At 43.1% G+C, this 24,938-nt stretch overlaps 2 protein-coding genes and 1 pseudogene across 5 annotated transcripts in view; all 3 read right to left on the bottom strand.

Annotated features, from left to right (window-relative positions):
• Positions 1 to 334: 334 nt before the first annotated feature.
• On the bottom strand, positions 335 to 2,537 carry LOC115139932 (beta-crystallin B2-like; annotated as a pseudogene).
• Positions 2,538 to 13,805: 11,268 nt separating this feature from the next.
• LOC115140668 (beta-crystallin B3-like) lies at positions 13,806 to 17,565 on the bottom strand. The gene is made up of 6 exons (XM_065026577.1): positions 17,459 to 17,565; positions 16,369 to 16,467; positions 16,057 to 16,175; positions 15,733 to 15,865; positions 15,259 to 15,401; positions 13,806 to 14,218 (listed from the first exon to the last, which is right to left on the bottom strand). The coding sequence occupies exons 2-6, from the start codon at positions 16,441 to 16,443 to the stop codon at positions 13,969 to 13,971; spliced, it is 720 nt and encodes a 239-aa protein (XP_064882649.1). The 5' UTR covers positions 16,444 to 16,467; positions 17,459 to 17,565; the 3' UTR covers positions 13,806 to 13,968.
• A 2,048-nt stretch (positions 17,566 to 19,613) lies between these two features.
• The window catches only part of si:ch73-138n13.1 (titin homolog), a 42,987-nt gene continuing 37,662 nt past the window's right edge, over positions 19,614 to 24,938 (bottom strand). For all 4 annotated transcript variants that reach the window (XM_065026579.1, XM_065026578.1, XM_065026580.1 and 1 more), the window contains 4 exons: positions 22,699 to 22,838; positions 22,419 to 22,561; positions 22,184 to 22,273; positions 19,614 to 21,991 (listed from right to left, as the gene is read on the bottom strand). In XM_065026579.1, the coding sequence (XP_064882651.1) occupies positions 22,198 to 22,273; positions 22,419 to 22,561; positions 22,699 to 22,838 (359 nt within the window). In that variant the 3' untranslated portion in view covers positions 19,614 to 21,991; positions 22,184 to 22,197. The remainder of the gene's footprint in view (positions 21,992 to 22,183; positions 22,274 to 22,418; positions 22,562 to 22,698; positions 22,839 to 24,938) is intronic.

Here is a 24,938-nt window from a genome sequence, read left to right on the forward strand (position 1 = left end):
TCAATGCTTGGCGGGTAACCAATCACAGCATACTATTATAATAATACACTGTCCTCCAGTTACTGGATTCCTCAATAGCATTTTGTTTCATATAATGATGAGGTTCGATATTATCTGTATCTATTAACTTTTAAGGAGCTCCTATGAAATTGGACCAAGTCACATATTCAGTTTTAAATTTGATACCATTGCAATTATTCATCATCCAATCACTCTCCCACCTACATATTTTGGTCTGGAAAGCAATATATGCTGTTGTGGCTCAGTAATTGAAAGGTACACTTTCTGTTCAGATAAACAATACAGGAGAACAAAGTTGAGTCACACGACCACATGAAATGTAAGCAACAAGGATTTATTTGTTTGTTTTAAAGGATGGTGCTACGGAAACAATGGCAATAGGCATCAAATGCAATTTTGAGTAGGTGAGGGGGGAGAAGTGTGTGAAGGAGCAGGGTTGCAGGGGTCAGGGCTTGGTGCAGGAAAGAGTCATTTAAGCTTAGTTGGCGCCGGCGGCAGGGTGAAAAGCTCCCCTCTGGTGCCACTGCATGTCTCGGATGCGCCTGACAGACTGGATCTGAGGGAACTGGGCACCAAACTCAGCACTGTCCTTGTATTCACCCTTTTCAAACAGGTACTGATAGCCTCTGTAGCCAGGATACTGGTACCCCACCCAACTGTTACACAACCAACAGAGGCGTGAGAGTCATGGAATGGGAGAGAAACAACAATTAGAAAAGTATTTAGAGAAGAAAGCCGTGGAGATAAGATCAATACATGCAATTAGGAGAAAATAGCAATATAGTAAATTTGGGGCAGATATAACTGCTGTTGGCGGACAGACTCACGTGCCACTCTGAACTCTGACAGAGGAGACCTTTCTGATATCCGTGTGCGTGGAAGCTGGGGACATCATCATCTATGATCTCGATCTTCTTCCCCGCAAAACTGGGGTTTTCATAAAGGACAATCTTGTGCTCCTGGCTGTCCTATGAGGAGAATAGAAAACACACTATAAGAAACAGTCACAGAGAATCTACAAAATGGCTGATTTGTGTTGTAGTAGCGAAGGGGGTGCTGTGTTACCACTTTAATGGGGCGGAATGCAAAGATGTTGTCGCTACGTCTGCTGTTGGTCCAGGAATCCCAGCGAGGATACTCCCCTTTCTCAAACACATACTGCTCCCCCTTACAGTTAGCCTGCTCGTATCCCACCCATCTGAGAAAGCATAGACAAGTAAAGGCGAGGAGGGCACAAGGTGATGGAGGGGGAACGTGGATGACAAAAACAAGATTAAAGGTGAATGAACATACTGTGCCTTGTGCACAATGCAAGTGACTATATTTGTGTTATGGAATGGTTTGGAAGTGTTTGTTTTCCTGTACAGAACCATTTTAATTTGTCCAATCACCAATCCCATTTCTTTTTCTATTGTTTGATAATCACACCATATTTACCCACTCCCACCACACACACAGACAATCACACACCTTTACCTAACCCGCTTTGTTTGCGACCGTCTATCATTCTGTTTTTTTTGCGCCGCGGTCAACATCTTGGTCCTCATACTTCCTCTCTCTCTTTCCCTCTCTCTATCATACTATCTCTGAGCCACACTTACGGTCCACACAGCACCAGTATGGAGCCCACTTTCTCCACGCCTGCTTCCTGGAGGTTGTTACAGGGACCAGTCAGCTCATGGCAAGGCCCCTGGAAGTTCTCCTGTTCATAGATGGTCAACTGTGGAAGACAGGGAGAGACAAAATGTATGTTTAGGTCTCCTTGCAATGCTCGGCCTGTCGGCATCTCAAGTTGTATCGGGAAATTATGTTGAGTACTGTGTAACTTTTGCTTTGAAAAATCTTGCAGTGTGTCATTGTCCCTGATCTATCATGCCCTGCCCCACCATTGCCCATCCTTCTTTCCTGCCCTCCTCTGCCCTGCCCTTCCTCTGCCTCCCACTCTCCCCCTCACCTTGAAAGCACTAGTGCCTGGCTGCTGCTGCTTGGATGCAGGTTTCTGGTGGTCTGTGGCCATAGTGAACCGGATGGGTTATGATGAAACTGTACAGAGAATAACATATTTTTAGGGTCCAGTAGTTTGCAGTTTGATAGGATAGTAGCAAAAACATTAAATAATAGTGCCAGAAAATCTGCAGTTAAATTCTGCACGAAGCTGGTTCTCTCATGTATGTAAAAAAAAAAGTCCCCTCCCAAAATATAGTCCAACAAAAACAGTTCAATGGAAACAGTCCTCATGTTTATCTATTTGTTTGTAAGTGAAATAGTTTTATGTATAATGACAAATAATTATGTTATCCCAACATAAAATAATAAACTAACCTGTTTGTTTAAAAAATCTAGACAAAGTTGGATCAAAATGATTTGAAAAATAAATCATGTGGAGAGCGATGGATGTGAATCTCTTACCAGTACGTGTCTGTGCCAGTGTGTTTGTGATGGCATGCTGAGCTCAATATATACGGCGCGCTCAGGGGTGGAAACTCTGCCAACACTCCTCTGCATCCAAGCCACCCTCCAGATCAGCCTGCAATAGGCCGAGCAGATGGGACTGTGGGGTCACCGCTGTACCTGGCCCCCCTTCTCACTCCCCCTCAAAGTTATTTCATTAGTTGTCAATTTTGTCCAGCCGGTCATTGTTCGATATCCACATGATTCAGCACAACCAGTGCCAAGAGTCCCACACTTACAATGAGAGCTGCCTGTATGCCTGGACCACCAGAGAGGGAGAGAGTAAGAGAATGAGATAGAGAAGGGAGAGTGCCAAATTGATAGAAAGGGACTGATTTAACTCACAAAACCTAGTATTTCAGTTAACTCTTACATAGGAATAATGGTTAACATAGTAAACAGTCATTGGGTCGTTATTGGCAATCATTTCTAGTGGAGATAGTTTACTTTATACATTTACATTTGAGTCATTTAGCAGATGCTCTTTCCAGAGTTACTTACAATTAGTGCATTCTTAATCTTAAGATAGCTTGGAGAGACAACCACCTATCACAGTCCTAGCAAGTACGCTGAACAAAAATATAAACGCAACATTAAAACAATTAGAGTTAAAGTTAATATAAGGAAATCAGTCAATTGAAATATATTCATTAGGCCCTAAACTATGGATTTCAAATGACTGGGAATACAGATATGCATCTCTTGGTCACAGGTAGGGGCGTGGATTAGAAAACCAGACCGTATCTGGTGTGACCACCATTTGATCAGGCTGTTAATTGTGGCCTGTGGAATGTTGTCCCACTCCTCTTCAATGGCTGTGCGAAGTTGCTGAATATTGTCAGTAACTGGAACACGCTGTTGTACACGTCAATCCAGAGCATCCAAAACATGGGTGACATGTCGGGTGAGTATGCAGGCCATGGAAGAACTGGAACATTTTCAGCTTCCAGGAATTGTGTACAGATCCTTGCGACATGGGGCCGTTCATTATCATTCTGAAACACGAGGTGATGGTGGCGAATGAATGGCACAACAATGGGCCTCATGATCTCGTCATGGTTTCTCTGTGCATTCAAATTGCCATTGAGAAAATGCAGTTGTGTGTTCGTTGCCTGTGGCTTATGCCTGCCCATACCAAAACCCCACCGCCACCATGGGGCACTCTGTTTACAACAATGACATCAGCAAACCGCTTACCAACATGATGTTATACAAGATATTTGCCATCTGCCCAATACAGTTGAAACCGGGATTCATCCATGAAGAGCACAGTTCTTCAGCGTGCCAGTGGCCATTGAAGGTGAGCATTTGCGCACTAAAGTTGGTTACGATGCCAAACTGCAGTCAGGTCAAGAACCTGGTGAGGACGAGGAGCAGGAAGATGAGCTTCCCTGAGATGGTTTCTGAGAGTTTGTGCAGAAATTCTTCAGTTGTGTAGACCCACAGTTTCATCAGCTGTCTGGGAGGCTCGTCTCAGACCATCCCATAGGTGAAGAAACTGTGTGTGGAGCTATTGGGCTGGTGTGATTACACATGTCTGCAGTTGTGAGGCCGGTTGGACATACTGCCAAATTCTCTAAAACGACGATGGAGGTGGCTTATGGTAGAGAAATGGCATTCAGCATGCCAATTGCATGCTCCCTCAAAACTCAGGGGCATTTTATTGGCCACAGCACAAGGTACACCTGTGTAATGATCATGCTGTTTAATCAGCTTGTTGATATGCCACACATGTTAGGTGGATGGATTATCATGGTAAATGAGAAATGCTCACTAACATGGATGTAAACAAATTTGTGCACAAAATCTGAGAGAAATACATTTTCTGTGCATATTGAACATTTCTGGGATCTTTTATTTCAGCTCATGACACATGGGACCAACACTTTACATGTTGAGTTTATATTTTTGCTCAGTATACATTTTCCCTCAAAAGTAGTTATCAGCAAAGAAAGTCAATGTTAGGAGGCCAGAGCTGGAAGGATGAAGTGCTCAGGTTTGGGTGTAGGGTTTGAGCATAGCCTGAAGGTAGGGAGGTGCCCCTTGCTGCTCTGTAGGCAAGTACCATGGTCTTGTAGTGGATGCGAGCGTCGACTGGAAGCCAGAGGGGTGTGCAGAGAAGCTGGGTGACATTGGAAAACATGGGAACACCAGGTGGGCTGCGGCGTTCTGGATAAATTGCAGGGGTTTGATGGCACAAGCAGGGAGCGCAGCCAACAGAGAGTTGCAGTAGCCTTAACCAGAGATGACAAGTGTCTGGATTAGGACCTGCGCTGCCAACCTACCGTGTATTTGACCAATAAAATGGTTTTACAGTGAAGTGGACATAGTCCGAAAGAAATAAAGGAATTTACTAAAAAAATGTTAACAGAAATTTGCAAAAATAGATACGATCTTGCTACCATGGACAGGTAAATACCTGTCTATTTGTGGAAAATTCAACCTGATTAATTATTTAATCATATCCATCCCAGTTGACCTATTTACTTATGGCCCTGTCTATGCTGAACGATTTGTCTTTTAAATGATTTGAACAAAATATATTTCACTTTATTTGGAAGGCAAGCCAGACAAAATAAAACATGCTTATTTATATTATTAATATGAGTTCGGGGGCTAAATACATATTGAAGCATTAAACCTATCACGAAAAGCATAAATCATACAAAAATTATAATTAAACTTGAACTGGTTCTTGAGGAGATTAGTACATATATTTCATCCCTTCAAAAATTGCCTATTTCCTTTTATCCAGATTACAACCTCTCACCCCTTTTTCAAAATATTCCCCTTTCTTAAACATGCCATAAAAACTGGTTGCAATTCCAGTTTCATCTTCCGGAAAAGACAGATAGGAAACTGGTTTGTTTATTAAAGACCAACATTGACTAAATAAATACAAAATATCAGTTTTACTTGAGGACCAAGATGTTGACCGCGGCGCAAAATAGTTGGGAAGAGATTTTCGATGTGCCGATTCCGTGGTACATGGTTTATAAACTGATATGCAAAACAACGCTTGATTCAAAACTTAAGAGTTTTTCTATTTAAATTATTATACAAAATTCTTGTCACAAACATAATGTTATGTATATGGGGCATACAACCATGTCAGCTTTGAAGAGACAGAAACATTAGATCACTTATTTTGCTATTGCTTCTATGTAGCTTGTTTCTGGTCACATGTTCAGGAATGGCTTTAACAAATCCCAACAATGATCTAAAGTGAACCTTACAAATAGCACTATTGGGAAACCATAGTCAATCAATCAACAATATAATAATACTTTTACTAAAAATATTTATCTTTAACTTACAATCTGTAGATATTATGCAATTAGACAGCTTCAGAATTTGTGAAATATCACAGCACAGTTGAAAAATATATGGCTCATGGCAATCATATGAGGGTAGTTTATGAAGATAGGTGGGATGGACTGAGAGTAGCTGAGGGATGGGTTTAAAAGCTCATGATCTATAAAAGTTATGACTGAAAACACGATGTATAGGTACTATCTAGATGTAATGTACAGTTGAAGTCTGACGTTTACATACACCTTAGCCAAATACATTTAAACTCAGTTTTTCACAATTCCTGACATTTGATCCAAGTAAAAATTCCCTGTCTTAGGTCAGTTAGGATCACCACTTTATTTTAAGAATGTGAAATGTCAGAATAATAGAGAGAATGATTTATTTCAGCTTTTATTTCTTTCATCACATTCCCCGTGGGTCAGAAGTTTACATACACTCAATTAGTATTTGGTAGCATTGCCCTTTAAATTGTTTAACTTGGGTCAAACGTTTAGGGTAGCCTTCCACAATAAGTTGGGTGAATTTTGGCCCATTCCTCCTGACAGAGCTGGTGTAACGGAGTCAGGTTTGTAGGCCTCCTTGCTCGCACACACCTTTTCAGTTCTGCCCACAAATCGTCTATAGGATTGAGGTCAGGGCTTTGTGATGGCCACGCCAATACCTTGACTTTGTTGTCCTTAAGCCATTTTGCCACAACTTTGGAAGTATGCTTGGGGTCATTGTCCATTTGGAAGACCCATTTGCAACCAAGCATAGCTTCCTGACTGATGTCTTGAGATATTGCTTCAATATATCCACATCATTTTCCTCCCTCATGATGCCATATATTTTGTGAAGTGCACCAGTCCCTCCTGCAGCAAAGCACCCCCACAACATGATGCTGCCACCCCTGTGCTTCACGGTTGGGATGGTGTTCTTTGGCTTGCAAGCCTCCCCCTTTTCCCTCCAAACATAACGATGGTCATTATGGCCAAGCAGTTCTATTTTTGTTTTGTTTCTCCAAATAGTATAATCTTTGTCCCCATGTGCAGTTGCAAACTGTAGTCTGGCTTTTTTATGGCGGTTTTCGAGCATTGGCTTCTTCCTTGCTGAGCGGCCTTTCAGGTTAAGTCGATATAGGACTCGTTTTACAGTAGATATAGATACTTTTGTACCTGTTTCCTCCAACATCTTCACAAAGTCCTTTGCTGTTGTTCTAGGATTGATTTGTACTTTTCTCACCAAAGTACGTTCATCACTAGGAGACAGAACGTGTCTCCTTCCTGAGCGGTATGACAGCTGTGTGGTCCCATGGTGTTTATACTTGCATACTATTGTTTGTACAGATGAACGTGGTTCCTTCAGCCGTTTGGAAATTGCTCCCAATGATGAACCAGACTTGTGGAGGTCTACAATGATTTTTTTCTGAGGTCTTGGCTGATTTCTTTTGATTTTCCCATGGTGTCAAGCAAAGAGGCACTGAGTTTGAAGGTAGGCCTTGAAATACATCCACAGGTACACCTCCAATTGACTCAAATTATGTCAATTATCCTATCAGAAGCTTCTAAAGCCAGGACATCATTTTCTGGAATTTTCAAAAAGTAGATGTCCTAATAGATGTCCTAACCGACTTGCCAAAACTATAGTTTCACAAGAAATTTGTTGATTGGTTAAAAAACGAGTTTTCATGACTCCAACCTAAGTGTATGTAAACTTCCAACTTCAACTGTATATCAAAATATCAAATGACTTTCTTCTTGTTATTTAACTACTGTACAAAATAAAATAAATAAAAGTGCCATGTATGTAAAATGTGTGTAGAATGTACATGTAACAACACAAGAAAATCTGTCAAAACAACCTATGTTAAAGTAAAATGATGCGGAAAAGGAGAAGAATATGTTCGAGGTGTCAGTAGACAGAAGGATTGAGCAGAAGGGAGAGATGATAGGATAGAAGAGGAGAGAGTAGTGGTACAGAGAGAGCAAAGGTTGCGATGGATTGTGATGGCGCATGACCATCATTTACTCTAAGTGCAAGCAATGCATCATTTAACAGTTTTCCTTTTATTACCAAAGATGGAAGCTTTCAATTCCAGGGGTAATCTGTAACAAGCTGACAAAAACGTTGACTTGACAAGCCAGCTTTCTCCAGTTGGCAGAAGAGAAGAGCAGAGTTGCACACCAATGTGAGCTGTCAACAAGAGGGTTTAGTGTTTCACTGGTTGAATGCAGTGACTGGAGGAAATTGCATGTGGATACGTATTATTGTCAATTGGTAGAAGTTAATATTGTTGGTAGAGTATTTGTAGTTGGTTGGAGGTAATGAATGTGACACAGTGGTAAACCGGAACCGGTGGTAGGCCCATGGTTGGAGAAATCAGAGGTAGACCTAGTGCTGCAACCTGGTCTCAGAGCATTTCGTATTATTCTACAGGTAAATCGGAGTCACTCCATTTAGTATGATATGTTACGTTTCGCATGGTATGTATTAATTTGTGGATGTCCATCACCCATTTTTTATGATATGTTATGAATTACAATTCATAAGATATGTTATGAATTAGTAAAATGTACAATATGTTACTAATTTGCTAAATGTACAATCGTTACCCATTTTAAAATGTATGATATGTTACGAATTCTGGCTAGATGGCTGACGTTAGCTAGGCTAGGGATTGTTGGTTAAGTTTAGGCGTTAGGTTAAAAGGTTAGGGTTAGGGGAAGGGTTAGCTAAAATGGTTAAGGTTAGGGTTATGGGAAGTGTTAGCTAACATGCTAAGTAGTTGCAAAGTAGCTAAAAGTAGTAAGTAGTTGAAAAGTTGCTAAAAAACTAAAATTGTCTGTGATGAGATTCAGGTCTTTGCCTTAAGTAACAATCTGTATTACTCTTATGTAACCATACCAGATGTAACATATCATACTAATTTGAAAATCCCTGATTTACATTTACTATGTTACTATGTTACTAGTGTATGAGACCAGGCTGAGTGCACAGATGGAAATTGTACGGTGCTGTGAATTTAATCAAATGCATTGCACTGGATAAACTTGGCTTAGGGTACGGATTGTGTGGTTGTGTCAACATGCACATGTTGGAATGAGGAAATGAATAGAGCAAAATGAGATATGTGGTTGAAATGTAGTTTATTGAACAGTAAATATATTGGCACTCAAAGGTATTTACACAACCCTAGGCCTGTATGGGCTGAATCCAAGATGGAGATCCTTGACATTGACACCTACCTGAACCATAGCAACCCAGAACTGTGTGAGTGTGTTTGCCCTCCGTCTCTATATTCACCTGGAATACACTGTCTGATCATTTTCATCTTGAGCTAGTTTCATCAGCCACTTACAGTACATCCTGACATTATGTAGAGTGATCAGAGGCAACACCAAAACACATCACTCAGACAACTTTCAAAAGACAACTTCGTACTTTTCAGTGGAAGGTATTTGACGGAGGAGAAGAGTTTGCACACATCCAATATACTGGGCATTTTGTCCGAATTATGTACCAGATGTAAGAGCCGGCGATTGGCTGCTCCTACGTGTACAGTCGACTCCTGGTACTGTAATTAGGACATGTGCATAGACTGTTTACATGGGCTACATCGCAATTTGCAAGTACCAATTTGAATAGATTCTCTTTTATTACGTTGGATAACAATGTAATACACACGTTCATGGTGGCAGTCCCAAGCAGTTGCATTTATTATCAGGAGTTGTAGTGCAAAGATGGTGGGACCATCAAGATCGTCACTGTGTGCAGTACTCTAAAATAGCAATGTTACACCATAGCTTTTATATGGATCAAGACAGCACTGACATGAAGGTATTACAATATCGGCAACCAAAGTAAATGGGAGAGGGAGTAATCCAATATGTAAAATGCACGTAGAGGGGTTGAGCAATGCATTGAGGGATACCTATAAAACAAATGGATATTCTTGCATAATAATACTGTATAGTAAGTAGCACATGCCCACAATGTTAATATTGTAAAGTGTCATCTACTCTACCATAGCACATTTCAAACAGAAAAAAACTATTATGGGATTTCATTGAAACCTGAACATTTCACCATGATGACCATCAATACTCTCAAAATGAATGTTTATTTTTTTACACCGTATCAGTGTCAAGTTCTGCTTCCATCACAGAGAGCAGAAGAGCACATTGATGCAGGCCTCACCTGAGCCAGGTACAGAGAATGAGAAGAATGACCCACCACTGAGGGGCTGGTCTATCCTCTATGAATAGAGGCCTCTATTCAGACCCAATGCGCATACATCTCTCCCTGTCAAGTGTTTGACCTTGATAGGACAATACCCATGTTTGATTGACAGTGGATATGTTGTTCATAACCATTTAAATATGATAAGTAGTCTAAGAACGTCCATGCTGATCTAGGGTGTAATCATTAGTCCAACAGTTGCTTCCGTTTAAGAAATATTTTTCAATAGAATCTGCGGAATGAAGACACACCTAGTCACACGCAAACACAGTTCACTTTCATAGTAGCCACATACAAACAGCATGAACATTTTGCTCATTGTAGAATTCCTTCTCGCATCTACGCGCTCTCCTCCTCTCACCATTTCCCTTCACGTGTGGACTTCAGAGCACAACACATTAGCTGTCTATAACCAGGCTAAAATAACTTTCCAAGCCAAACCTTAATATCATAACCGCTAACCGCCACACACAGCCTACATTGCTTTCACCATATTAGCTAATGTCATAGTCAACATAGTTGCTAGAACTAACGCGTTAGTAAACCCGCTACAATCATGCAGTACAGTGTACAGTCAGCAAGCAGTTTAGCAGTTACACCGGCAGGCCCCGGTGGCAATAAATTACACCAAAATATAGCTAGCTCTCTCTCTCTCTTGCATCTCCTTCATTTTTAAATAAATACATTTGTTAAAAACTGTTAAATTATTGCCTTTCTCTTTCTTTGAGTCAACTACTCACCACATGTTATGCACTGCAGTGCTAGCTAGCTGTAGCTTATGCTTTCAGTACTAGATTCATTCTCTGATCCTTTGCATGGGATGGACAACATGTCAGTTCATGCTGCAATAACTCTGATAGGTAGGAGGATGTCCTCCAAAAGTTGTCATAATAACTGTGTTAGTCTATCAAAGGGGGTGAGCCTCCTAGGTTTTGTATTGAAGTCAATGTACCCAGGTCGGAAACTAGCTGTCCTCCGGCTACACCATGGCGCCACCCTACAGATGGCTGTTGAGGCTACTTCAGACCTTCATTGCAAAAAAGTGTTTTAATCAATTATTTGTGACGTGAATATATTTAGTATACTTTTATCTAAAAACGGTAACTTTTTTAATGTTTCACATCTTTTATGAGGAAGATGGTCCTCCCCTTCCTCCTCTGAGGAGCCTCCACTGTCCAGATTCGAGGAACTTACATTGTGGTGCTGAAACTTGTAGCAGCAGCTGCGGCACAATCGGAAATGGACAGTCCATGGTGCTGAAAGTAGACAAATTTGAGAAGGCATAATACATTTAAACCATCTTCATTTTAATGAGACTTTACTAAAAATAAGACAGCTTTGTGTTGGAGCCCATTTCGTACTATTTAAGAAATAAGAGGTAGACCTCTGTCCAAAGATTTAAATAGCCTACCTCCTTCCATGTCAGTGAAGGGCAGTTAAGTTAAAACCAGGACTTGAATTGAGGGGGTATGAGAGGTATGCCATAGGCCTACCTTTTATTATAGAACATGGCAAAAAGCACAAGCCTACTCTTCAACAGTTTAAGATTTAAAATAAAATAAAACAGATCCAATTATACACTGCTCAAAAAAATAAAGGGAACACTAAAATAATACATCCTAGATCTGAATGAATGAAATATTCTTATTAAATACTTTTTTCTTTACATAGTTGAATGTGCTGACAACAAAATCACACAAATATTATCAATGGAAATCAAATTTATCAACCCATGGAGGTCTGGATTTGGAGTCACACTCAAAATTAAAGTGGAAAACCACACTACAGGCTGATCCAACTTTGATGTAATGTCCTTAAAACAAGTCAAAATGAGGCTCAGTAGTGTGTGTGGCCTCCACGTGCCTGTATGACCTCCCTACAAAGCCCGGGCATGCTCCTGATGAGGTGGCGGATGGTCTCCTGAGGGATCTCCTCCCAGACCTGGACTAAAGCATCCACCAACTCCTGGACAGTCTGTGGTGCAACGTGGCGTTGGTGGATGGAGCGAGACATGATGTCCCAGATGTGCTCAATTGGATTCAGGTCTGGGGAACGGGTGGGGCCAGTCCATACCATCAATGCCTTCCTCTTGCAGGAACCGCTGACACTCCAGCCACATGAGGTCTAGCATTGTCTTGCATTAGGAGGAACCCAGGGCCAACCGCACCAGCATATGAGGATCTCATCTCGGTACCTAATGGTAGTCAGGCTACCTCTGGCGAGCACATGGAGGGCTGTGCGGCCCCCCAAAGAAATGCCACACCATGACTGACCCACCGCCAAACCTGTCATGCTGGAGGATGTTGCAGGCAGCAGAACGTTCTCCACGGCGTCTCCAGACTCTGTCACGCCTGTCACATGTGCTCAGTGTGAACCTGCTTTCATCTGTGAAGAGCACAGGGCGCCAGTGGCGAATTTGCCAATCTTGGTGTTCTCTGGCAAATGCCAAACGTCCTGCACGGTGCACGGTGTTGGGCTGTAAGTGACCAAAACATCAGCCAGGAAGCATAGGAACTGAGAAGTGGTCTGTGGTCACCACCTGCAGAACCACACCTTTATTGGGGGTGTCTTGCTAATTGCCTCTAATTTCCACCTGTTGTCTATTCCATTTGCACAACAGCATGTGAAATTTATTGTCAATCAGTGTTGCTTCCTAAGTGGACAGTTTGATTTCACATAAGTGTGATTGACTTGGAGTTACATTGTGTTGTTTAAGTGTTCCCTTTATTTTTTTGAGCAGTGTATAAAGTGATCTACACTGAGTGTACAAAACATTAAGGACCTTCTCTTTCCATGACAGACTGACCAGATGAATCCAGGTGAAAGCTATGATCCCTTATTGATGTCACTAGTTAAATCTACTTCAGTCAGTGCAGATGAAGGGGAGGAGACAGATTAAAGAATGATTTTTAAGCCTTGAGACAATTGAGACATGGATTGTGAATGTATGCCATTTAGAGGGTGAATGGGCAAGACAAAAGATTGATGTGCCTTTGAACGGGGTATAGTAGTAGGCGCCAGGCTCACCGGTTTGTGTCATAAACTCCAAAGATGCTGTGTTTTTCACACTCAACAGTTTCCCGTGTGTATCAAGAATGGTCCACCACCCAAAAGACATCCAGCCAACTTGGCACAGCTGTGGGAAGCAATGAAGTCAACATGGGCCAGCATCCCTGTGGAACACTTTCAACACTTTGTTGAGTCCATGTCCTGACGACTTGAGGATGTTCTGAGGGCAAATGGGGGGGGTATACTCAGTGCACTTTGGTTTGTGATGCTTTATGCTAGAAACAAGCTGTAAAATACCCAGGAAAGACGTGAATCCGATGCAAATGGGGATATTATTGTTTCATTTCTTTGATATTCAAAGGCTGAGTTACAACCTTCTATAACTAGGGAGACAAGAAAATGAGATGTAATCTAATTCTGCCACAATCAATTGATTAAACAATTCACTTTCTTTTCAATAGAATATATTTAAACCCAGACAGCGTTTAGGGAAATACTTGTGACCTTCTCTCGTTGGGTTTAGCCACAGAAGAAGAGTAGCCATCCGTTAAAGCTTACGCTAGAACCTACTCTGGGGTGGAAAGGTAGGCCTAACTTTTGAAACTACCATGCTCAGATTCCTAATGATGTCTCGGATGTAATTGTTTGCAAACAGGGACAGTTTCGTTGCAAACAAGACACAGTGATTTGGCATCTGAGAAATATGATAAGATGAATAAGTAGGCCGATCTCTGTCCATTCTTGTCCAGCCTGTTACCAACAATAGAAACAGCACCAACAAACACAATCCATTTCTGGTCAAACAAACTTTATTCGCCACTAAAACATACATAGCACTTCTCACTAAGCGGGAGCAGCATTTGCCATGGTTAGGATGAGGCAGAGGGCAGGCACTGATGGTAGGAAGAGGCTCATGGAAGAGGCTCAGTGGGGGGAGGTGGATCAGAGTCCTCTTCAGCTGGCCCCAGCGGCGGCAGGGGGGGCAGGGGGTTCAGGTGCTGGGGCAGGGGCAGGGGCAGGAGCTGGGTCAGGGGTAGGAGCAGGGATGGTGAAACACCCCCTCTTGTGCCACTGCATGTCACGCACACGTCGGACAGACTGGATCTGTGGTGCAGGGGAATCCCAGTCGTTCCAGTGCTTGAAGTCTCCACGCTCAAACACATACTGTCGTCCCCTGTAGCCTGGGTACATGTAGCCAACCCATCTAGAACAAAGGAACAGAGAGACATGAGACTGGCCCGTAAGTACTGGTACATTGGTGTCATTCACAGGCGCACACTTTCTTACACATAATGAATGTGTTTTCAGGCTCAAGTGGGTGGGGTTATATCCTTCCTGTTTGGCCCTGTCCGGGGGTATCATCGGATGGGGCCACAGTGTCTCCTGACCCCTCCTGTCTCAGCCTCCAGTATTTATGCTGCAGTAGTTTATGTGTCTAGGCCAGTTTGGGTCAGTTTGTTATATCTGGAGTACTTCTCCTGTCTTATCCGGTGTCCTGTGTGAATTTAAGTATGCTCTCTCTAATTCTCTCTTTCTCTCTTTCTTTCTCTCTCTCAGAGGACCAGAGCCGTAGGACCATGCCTCAGGACTACCTGGCATGATGACTCCTTGCTGTCCCCAGTCCACCTGGCCGTGCTGCTGCTCCAGTTTCAACTGTTCTGCCTGCGGCTATGGAATCCTGACCTGTTCACCAGACGTGCTACCTGTCCCAGACCTGCTGTTTTCAACTCTCTAGAGACAGCAGGAGCGGTAGAGATGCTCTTAATGATTGGCTATGAAAAGCCAACTGACATTTACTCCTGAGGTGCTGGCTTGCTGCACCCTCGACAACTACTGTGATTATTATTATTTGACCATGCTGGTAATATATGAACATTTGAACATCTTGGCCATGTTCTGTTATAATCTCCACCCGGCACAGCCAGAAGAGGACTGGCCACCCCTCATAGCCTGGTTCCTCTCTAGGTTTCTTCCTAGGTTTTGGCTTTCTAGGGAGTTTTTCCTAGCCACCGTACTTCTACACCTGGATTGCTTGATGTTTGGGGTTTTAGGCTGGGTTTCTGTACAGAACTTTGTGACATCAGCTGATGTACAAAGGGTGAAATAAATACATTTGATTTGAGACAGGAGAAGAAAAACGAGACATGAAGTGAGACATGAAAGAAACCGCAAAATAAGGACAGAGAGTGAGAGAGGGCAGGTGAAACAGGAAGAACTTGAGAGCGGGTGAAAGGGAGCTCTTACGTTCCGTTGAGAGCCTTGACACTTGCTACGCGATCTTGGAAACCATGTCCCCACAAACTGGGAACGTCATCATCAACAATCTCCATCTTTTTACCAGTGAAGCCTGGGCTCTCAAACAGATGGAGCTTGTGTTCGGCACTATCCTAAAGAGGAGAAATTGAGAGATGTACACACACAGACAGTGTTATGCTGGTAACTGAAAGCTGACTCTTGAGATAGAGGCTTGAGGTAATCACTGAGTATTCAGATAGTCAATGAGAGCCGTCTGCTGAGAAGTGACTGTTGAGATGTACATGGCGTTCTGCAATGGTTAAAGAGTGTTGAGATAAACACGGGAGTACCGAGAGGCTAAATATGCGCTGAAATGGTAAGAGAATGTTGATTGAGATTGGTAGGGAATGAAGAGCGGTGAGATGGTGTACATGTTAACATGGTCAGTGAGTGATGTTGAGAAATTGTGTAAGTGCTACCCACCACTTTGAGAGGCCGCATGGACCAGAAAGAATAGCTGTACTGGCTGTTGGTCCAGGTGTCCCAGCGTGGATACTCTCCTTTCTCCAGGACAAACTGCTCACCTGCAAACCCCTGGCGGTCATACCCCACCCATCTGACAGGAGAGAGGAGAAGGAGGAGGCTGTTAGAATCTCTCTCCTCAGCATGTAAGATGTTATATTTGGCTGTATGTGGTAACAGAGATGCAGCATTCCTTTTTTTGTTAACACAACAGAGCCTGAAAACACATTCATTATGTGTAAGAAAGTGTGCGCCTGTGAATGACACCAATGTACCAGTACTTACGGGCCAGACTCAACCAGCACAGAGCCCACCTTCTCCAAGCCCTTCTCTGAAACATCTTTACACTCGGCAGAAAACTCAGCCTTGCGACCCTGGAAATTCTCAAATTCAAACAGCACCACCTAGATCAGAGTGAGGAAAGAGAGACATATTGACAAAGTAAAGCTGCCAATTTAAAGATGTTAGGGGAGCAAGGAATACAAAAGAGGGCAGATGGAAAATAGAGTAGTGGGCAAAGGAGGGAAAATGAAATAAAGAGAAAGATCACAAGAGTATAGGGAGAAATACACAGACAACAGAGGGAGGATACAGTACCTTGTAAGTGGCTCCTGCTCCACCCTGGCTCTTCCCTGCAGCCAGTTGCTCAGGGGCGCTCTGCTGCTCCGACATCCTCCTGGTCCACTGGTTACTCCTCTTTCAGGAGCACAATCAGGAGAGACCGAGACAGGAGAAACACAGACGACCATCATGGGATTCATTTCACAATGATGACCATCAGTATCAATGCATCATTTTACTCCTTTGAACCAGTCAACATTTGAGTTCACTTCAGACAGCAGAAGAGCACTTTGGTGCAGACTGAGCCGAGAATAAGGACCTGAGGGCTGCGTACTACCCTTTCTATCTCCAGGAGGCCACTATTCATCTACCCTAACTTTGTCCTGGGGCCAGGAGTTTTTCCTGACTGTAGGCTATAACTAGGGCCCAGAGTCATCCCCCATGAAGATACATGTTATTCTCATACCCTAATGCACAACATTTCAGCTCCAGTGATTCCATCTTTCCCTGTCTATAATGTACAACTCTGCAAGCCTCAGTCTGTATCATAACCAGTTCTGCAACCCCCTGACTCAATCAAACCTAACACTACAAACAATACACATGACATAATACTCTATTCTGCAACCCCCTGACTCAATCAAACCTAACACTACAAACAATACACATTACATAATACTCTATTCTGCAACCCCCTGACTCAATCAAACCTAACACTACAAACAATACACATTACATAATACTCTATTCTGCAACCCCCTGACTCAATCAAACCTAACACTACAAACAATACACATTACATAATACTCTATTCTGCAACCCCCTGACTCAATCAAACCTAACACTACAAACAATACACATTACATAATACTCTATTCTGCAAACTCCTCATTTGCTCAATCATACCTTAATAATAAAAACATTTAAGAATAGCAAATTCTGTCTAAACCAACTCTACAAACCTATCAATCCCGTTTTACAAACAACTCAGCTCACTCTAAAATACTCAACTCTGGTTCCTACCCCTTCCATTAAACCTGTCCTTCTCCATCCTTCTTTTCATGTAAAGTTCAAAGGTCAATGAAAACCCTGGTTATCCTGCTGTGCAGAACCAAGCTGTTTTTACCTGGATATGCCTGCTGTGTATTGGTAGCCTCTCTCTCTGTGTGTCACTTGGTGTTTGGGGTTGAGCCGTTGGAGGGCAGGGGGGGGTATTTATGGTTTATTTCTGGCCACAACAGCAGAAAATGGGGAGCTGTTGATACAGCAAGTCTGTCGCTCACATTGTGTCCATAACGCTGCCTCTCAATAGGCAGATGTGTTGGCACACGCTCCCCTGCCCGTCTGCCTGGCTGCCAGTGCGTGGTGTGTGGGCACACGGAGAGGGAGCCAAGAGGATTCAGCAAACAGCCACACTCAGCACAAATGGGTACACAGGCTCACACCTCTCCCATGCATACACTCTAACCACACCCAGCAGTCTAGACATAACCAAACCTCTTCACCAGTCTCCCCAATAACATCACCAAACCCACAATGGGGAACCAAACCATTCACCAAAAACGAACCTAACATAAACGTCCTTTCACTATATCCTGTCGACGTCATACACTGAGTATACCTTCCTAACACTGATCCCCCCCCCCCAGAACAGCCTCAATTCGTCGGGGCATGGACTCTAGAAAGTGTTGAAATCCTTCTCCAACCCGTCTTCTCCCCCTCATCTATCAATCAATCATCAGCTGATGTCACAAAGTGCTATACAGAAACCCAGCCTCAAACCCCAAACAGCAAGCAATGCAGGTGTAGAAGCACGGTGGCTAGGAAAAACTCCCTAGAAAGGCCAGAACCTAGGAAGTAACCTAGAAAGGAACCAGGCTCTGAGGGGTGGCCAGTCCTCTTCTGGCTGTACCTGGTGGAGATTATAACAGAACATGGCCAAGATGTTCAAATGTTTATAAATGACCAGCAGGGTCAGATAATAATAACCACAGTGGTTGTAGAGGGTGCAACAGGACAGCACCTCAGGAGTAAATGTCAGTTGGCTTTTCATAGCCGATCATTCAGAGTATCTCTACCGCCCCTGCTGTCTCTAGAGAGTTGAAAACAGCAGGTCTGGGACAAGGTAGCACGTCCGGTGAACAGGTCAGGATTCCATAGCCGCAGGCAGAACAGTTGAAACTGGAGCAGCAGCACAGCCAGGTGAACAGGTCAGGATTCCATAGCCGCAGGCAGAACAGTTGAAACTGGAGCAACAGCATGACCGGGGGGCATGGAAGAGCACCAGTAAGCCAGTGACTCAGCCTCTGTAATAGGGTTAGAGGCAGAGAATCCCAGTGGAGAGAGAGGAACCAGCCAGGCAGAGACAGCAAGGGCAGTACGCTGCTCCAGTGCCTTTCCGTTCACCTTCACACTCCTGGGCCAGACTACACTCAATCATAGGACCTACTGAAGAGATAAGTCTTCAATTAAGACTTAAAGGTCGAGGCAGAGTCTGCGTCTCTCCCATGGATAGGCAGACCATTCCATAAAAATGTTTACTTAGAAATTCTAGGGACAGTAAGGAGACCTGCGTCTTGTGACTGTAGTGTACGTGTAGGTATGTACGGCAGGACCAAATCGTTAAGATAGGTAGGAGCAAGCCCATGTAATGCATTGTAGGTTAGCAGTAAAACCTTGAAATCAGCCCTTGCCTTAACAGGAAGCCAGTGTAGGGAGGCTAGTACTGGAGTAATATCATTTTTTTTTGGTTCTTGTCAAGATTCTAACAGCAGTGTTTAGCACTAACTGAAGTTTATTTAGTGCTTTATCCGGGTAGCCGGAAAGTAGAGCATTGCAGTAGTCTAACCTAGAAATGTCATAAGCATGGATACATTTTTTTTTTTTTTTTACACTGATTGAAGTGGATTTAACAGGTGACAATAAGGGATCATAACTTTCATCTGGTCAGTCTGTCGTGGAAAGTGCAGGTGTTCTTAATGTTTTGAATACTTAAATTTACCAAACCCTGACCCTCCATCTCTCGTATACCACCCCACACCAAAAGAAACAACCTCTCCTATACTTCCCCACACCAAACACTATCGACCTCTGTTATACCCCACACCAAACACTATCGACCTCTGTTATACCCCACACCAAACACTATCGACCTCTGTTATACCCCACACCAGAAATAGACACACCAACTGAACTTCATAATACTGCAAACTGGAGAGGGTGGGTCTGAGCTGAAATGTAAAAGTAACATTTATCCCAATAATTACATCAAAGTGAGAAGCTCAACTCAGTACATTTTATTAAGAAGTTACAATTTTGGACACTGGCATTAAAACAATGTAATATACATATTTTATTTTTAAAAATAAAATGAGAGAAAATAAGAAACCCTCAAACTGACAAAAGTCATGGCAAAGTCAAATGCCATGGACACCATAGGGACAACGACTCCAAAGATCCAATCAACACATTCACTTTCATTCCATTAGCATTCCAACATCGGTCTAGGAACATGTGGTAGGTGGGACGTACAACAGAATAGCCAGTGCACAGGGCAGTGCTGTAGTGCATTAACTGACAAAGTGCGTAATGGAAGTAGTGGGACAGTGCAGCATGGCTAACATGGTCAGGGGCATGGCTAACATGGTCAGGGCTAACATGGTCAGGGGCATGGCTAACATGGTCAGGGCTAACATGGTCAGGGGCATGGCTAACATGGTCAGGGCTAACATGGTCAGGGCTAACATGGTCAGGGGCATGGCTAACATGGTCAGGGCTAACATGGTCAGGGGCATGGCTAACATGGTCAGGGCTAACATGGTCAGGGGCATGGCTAACATGGTCAGGGGCATGGCTAACATGGTCAGGGCTAACATGGTCAGGGGCATGGCTAACATGGTCAGGGGCATGGCTAACATGGTCAGGGGCATGGCCTAAGTCAGCTCTGCGCTCTAAAACAACTGGTGCAAATAGTAATGTGCAGCAGAATAGGGGAAAATAACCACCCACCCACCCACCCTCATCTCAAAACCATATACTTTACTCACATTCCCCACTGGAGTAGTGGAAGCCATACTCCTACCATTCCACTATACATCCACATCGCTGCACTGACCATGTGCACAATGGGACCATAACAGTTGTGTGGATGAATCCATGATACCCAGACTGTATGATTGTACCACTGCTACTTGGTGTGTCCATTCAGTGTCTGAGCAAAGAGTGACGGAAAAGAAGCTGAGATTCTACATGCACGTACATGTTGTCAACAGTGATGTAGTGATAAAATAACAGGTGGGTAAAGTCTCCCTCTAAATGAGAGATGTTGCAGACATCCTGATAAAACAGAGCCCAGGGAGTGCACATTGAATGTATGGCTCATTGGTAACACATACAGTTAGACCATTTCCCTTGCAATCCTTACACACTCATCCATCACATTTTCCTTACACACTCATCCATCACATTTTCCTTACACACTCATCCATCACTCTTACACACAATCATTTGATCTTACACTGAAGAGGTAAGTGAAGGTAAAGGGAGGAAGAACAGGCTGATTTGTGTATGTGTGTAGGAGTATAATTGAGTCCTCCAATGTGATTAACCCTTCTCTTCCCCTTTTCCACCCCGCATGCACTCTACACACACACATGGATGTTGTATTGTAGATATGTGTCAGTAGAGTAGTGGCCTGAAGGAACACAATGTGTGGTGAACAGTGTTATTATTTAACTGTATAGAACTGCCTTGGCAGCAGCTAATGGGGATCCTTAAGAAATACAAACACCAGTAGAAACAGATATTCAGACATTATGATTGAAAAGACACTGAACACACAGCATTTTTCTTCACACATCAGTTAGAAGGGGCTGCATTAGGTCAACACAACAGATTCCCAGTCAGTTCATCAGGGGAATGGGCTTGGGAGCCTCTGCTGTAGTGATACTTGCAATGCTCTCCGTACAAAACTAAACACTCGGACATGTTATGATTCATCTGTCAAATTAGCAACAATACAAATATAATATTTCATGATTAGATACCATATTTATTACTAACACATAATATACAGCCTGGCCAAACATGAGTTCAGCAGGATTTTGTTCTTTATGATCAATGACAAAAAATAAAATCAGAAATGTTATCCTATGTTGACTATTACCAACACCCCTTGACTGATAGATACACATAGAAATGTAACGTGTAGACGAACCTGAAAAATACATTTAAAAAAAGAAATACATTTATATCTTGTGGAGGTACTAGACTGTCCTCCAGCTTATTGAAGCACTTCCAGGTTAAGAGGCGTGTGGTCCCACAAGTTTAACCAGTCCTGAAATGCAACCTGACAGGAGGAAAAGGGTTTCCCCCCTTCCGTATTCTCCCTTCAGGTGAGAGGGTAAAGTGGCTCTATGCAAAGGAAATGGACAAACGGAGCCGAGCAGCCAGATATTTAACCTGGGTCGTTTAATCCATAAGACCGAGGTTGTCTGCAAAAAGGCACCATGCACATGTATACGACCCGGGCAGGAAGAGAACAGATCAAATTAACAAACCGATGACAAATTACAATGTCAGCAGCAGTTTCCATCTTCTCAGGGTCAAAGGTTAAGGCTTCTATCTCCAATTCTCCACCAGATTATTCAGTTAAGGCAACCTACACAGGGAGGATGCAAACGGAAACAAACCATGAGCATTTTAGGGTTATTTATTTGCAAAACAGACACACTTTAATATTATTGAATAATTCTGAGAATGTGGAAAATGTCTATTGCCTAGGGCACAAGTACCCTATGAAAGTAGATAAGAATGATCCACCATGTGAGGAACATTTGTGAGAAGAGCTTACCTGCTCATTCACACTTAGCTGTCATTTTCATACTGACTCGAGCGCTTCTTAGACTTCAGTTCTCTCAGCCACTGTGGTGAGGCCTCCTCCCTAAGACGACACACAGACAGACAAAAGTAGGCACAATCATTACAAATGGTACACACTTCTGGTCTGACTGACTATCTCAACAATCCCTGGTTTGGGTTATTAGATCCAGGCTGAACAGAGGGAAGAGACAGGGTCACCATCTTACCCATTTTCTCTCCCTCCAGAGGGGGGCAGCACACGGGACACCCGGGGCAGGAAGGGGGATTTAGGAGATCGTGACAGCTGAGATGGAGATGGGGCGGCGCCGTCTGTCTGATTGTCAGAGTCTCCTCTCTTCTTGAGCTGGGCCTGCCAAACAGAGGGAGAAACCAGCAAGATAACATATCAAAGGCCAATTATTCACAGCAGAATAAGTGACATTACATTACACTCCTGGTCAACTATTTGCCTTCCAGTAAACATCTGTTACTCTTGGGGAGGCTCACCTTGAGAGCGGAGGGGTCCATCCCAGGAAAGAGGGCGACTCTCTGGGGCTGGGAGGAGGCAGCAGCAGAGCGGGGGTCTACTCCCCTCTCCTGCTCCTCAGAGTCTGAGTCCTCCTGCTTGGAAAACTCAATGTGGTCCTCTGTAGAGGACAACACACTCTCTGAGTATATCATTTCACAATCATAACGAATAGGAGGTTACCATCTAAGAACATCTCCAGTCTAACTGGTCGACTCAATCCATTCTAAAAAGTGTGCAGGAGAAAGGTACTGGAAAGAGATAAACCTAAAATGTTATTTTTGGTACACCAGAAAGAGTAAAATCTACTACCCACTCAGATTTCTTACCAGCCACAGGGCTTGAAATGAACTTTTCTAGCCACTTGTCCTTCGGGCAAAAAAGGTATGCAACACCATTTTTACATAATAGTATGATGCAAGAAACCACTTTACAAAATAAAATACATATTTTTCACCATAGAGAATCAAACAAAAATGTAGGCTACACTCTGCATATTCAAGCTTGTCTCAAAATACAACACCGCCCCTTTAAAGGCTCTCCTGGGAGGTGGTGAGCCACCATTCATAGCCTATAAAATATTGAAACTTTACAATTACAACCAAATAGTTTTTATGTCTCTTAAAATAATTCCATTCAGGGCTCAAAATTAAGGGTGTCCCGTTGTCCCTTTGAGGATAAAAAAAGGTGTCTATGGTAGAGGTCTTCAAGGAACCACCTGTATCCGAATACCCGAGACCCGGTCCGGATCCAGAATTATATAGAATATCACGGGTCTGGGTCGGATCTGATTGTCACGGGTATGTATAATTTTAAATGACTTGTCTATTTACATGAAATGGTTCGGTCCTGACCCCAAACCAGGCGCGAACGGTACTTGCTAGCAGTGAACTGCGAGTGAGGAGTGCCGGTGGAGCATCATGTCTCAGCTTCCTAAAGAAAAATCTGGCTTCCAAAAAACTAAAAGAAAGAAAATACAGGAGAGAGAAAAGACACCCAATGTTTCACAAAGGAAGGTGGGTGTAGTCCGTGAGAGGTGGAAATGAACCCGTTAGCTTAGTCCATCGTGAAATAGGCGAATTTTGCTCCCATAACATTAGTTACTTAATATCTTCTCAGAGAATTCAGTGTTTACATTTCGCTCCTCTCTCAGTTGACATTTAATCAATGCAGGCAAACTTTTAGCAAGCTATTCATACTAAATCAGTTGTCCCTGTCCCTCCCCCTGCTTGGTGCCAGGCCCAACAGATGCAGCTTCAGGCTCAGCAGCCTAGTCTCCCCATCCCCACCCCCCTGAACCAGCCCTTCTCTCAACTGTAGAAGGAGGTGAGCAGCATTGTATTGAATGACATGTCAGTTGGCATAATTGCAGGTACTGCAATGCATTGAGGACAGGAATGTGATTCTCCAGTCAGGAAAAAGCTCAGTTGACACAGAGGCAGCCAATATCAGAGCCTTAAAGGAAGAGATGCCGGCTCTTAAGAGATGGATGGGAGTCTCTCCTGTCTGAGGCAACACTGATTGCTACACAAATGGATGTTGCAACTCAATTTAGCAAGGAACACAGCTGCCAGAGGAAAAGGAAGAGATTCCATGATGAGACCTCTCAAAAGGAGACAGATCAGGACAGTGCAGCAACGGTGTTTCAGAACACAGTGTGTTTTACTGCTATGGACAACATCATAAGTGACTTGGACATTAGGTTCCAGAACACTGCAATAATTGTAGAATCATTTTCTGCTGTTCTGAAAGTTGGGCAGATTAGTGAGGATAAAGTCCCTTCTGTGTGCCAACCACTGATCATGAAGTATTCCAGAGATCTTACACCGGAGTTTCACCATGAAGTAAGACACCTGAACACTGTATATGCTGCCACTTTCCCCCCTAACGTGTCCCCTCTTGGTCTCCTGAATGGAATTTGTAAGATGCAGCTGCAAAGCATTTTTGGAGAAGTGTGAGTTGCTTTACATATATTTTGCACACAGCCTGTGACTGTTTCTGGTGGCGAGAGAGCTTTCAGTAAGCGAAAACTGATTGAAAAAAACTAAATTGAGCTCCACTATGTCCCAGGACAGCCTTTGCAGTCTTGCCATGCTGTTAAATGGCTGTTAAATGACTGAGAACAGATTGAGAACAAGATATATCTCAAAATAATGGCTGGATTGCCATAAAATTTCTTGTGCACAATCAAGACCAAGTGGAAGAAACCTATTGATTTTGT

This window comes from Oncorhynchus nerka, linkage group LG13, assembly GCF_034236695.1.
Source record: "Oncorhynchus nerka isolate Pitt River linkage group LG13, Oner_Uvic_2.0, whole genome shotgun sequence".
Classification (NCBI taxonomy): Eukaryota; Metazoa; Chordata; class Actinopteri; order Salmoniformes; family Salmonidae; genus Oncorhynchus; species Oncorhynchus nerka.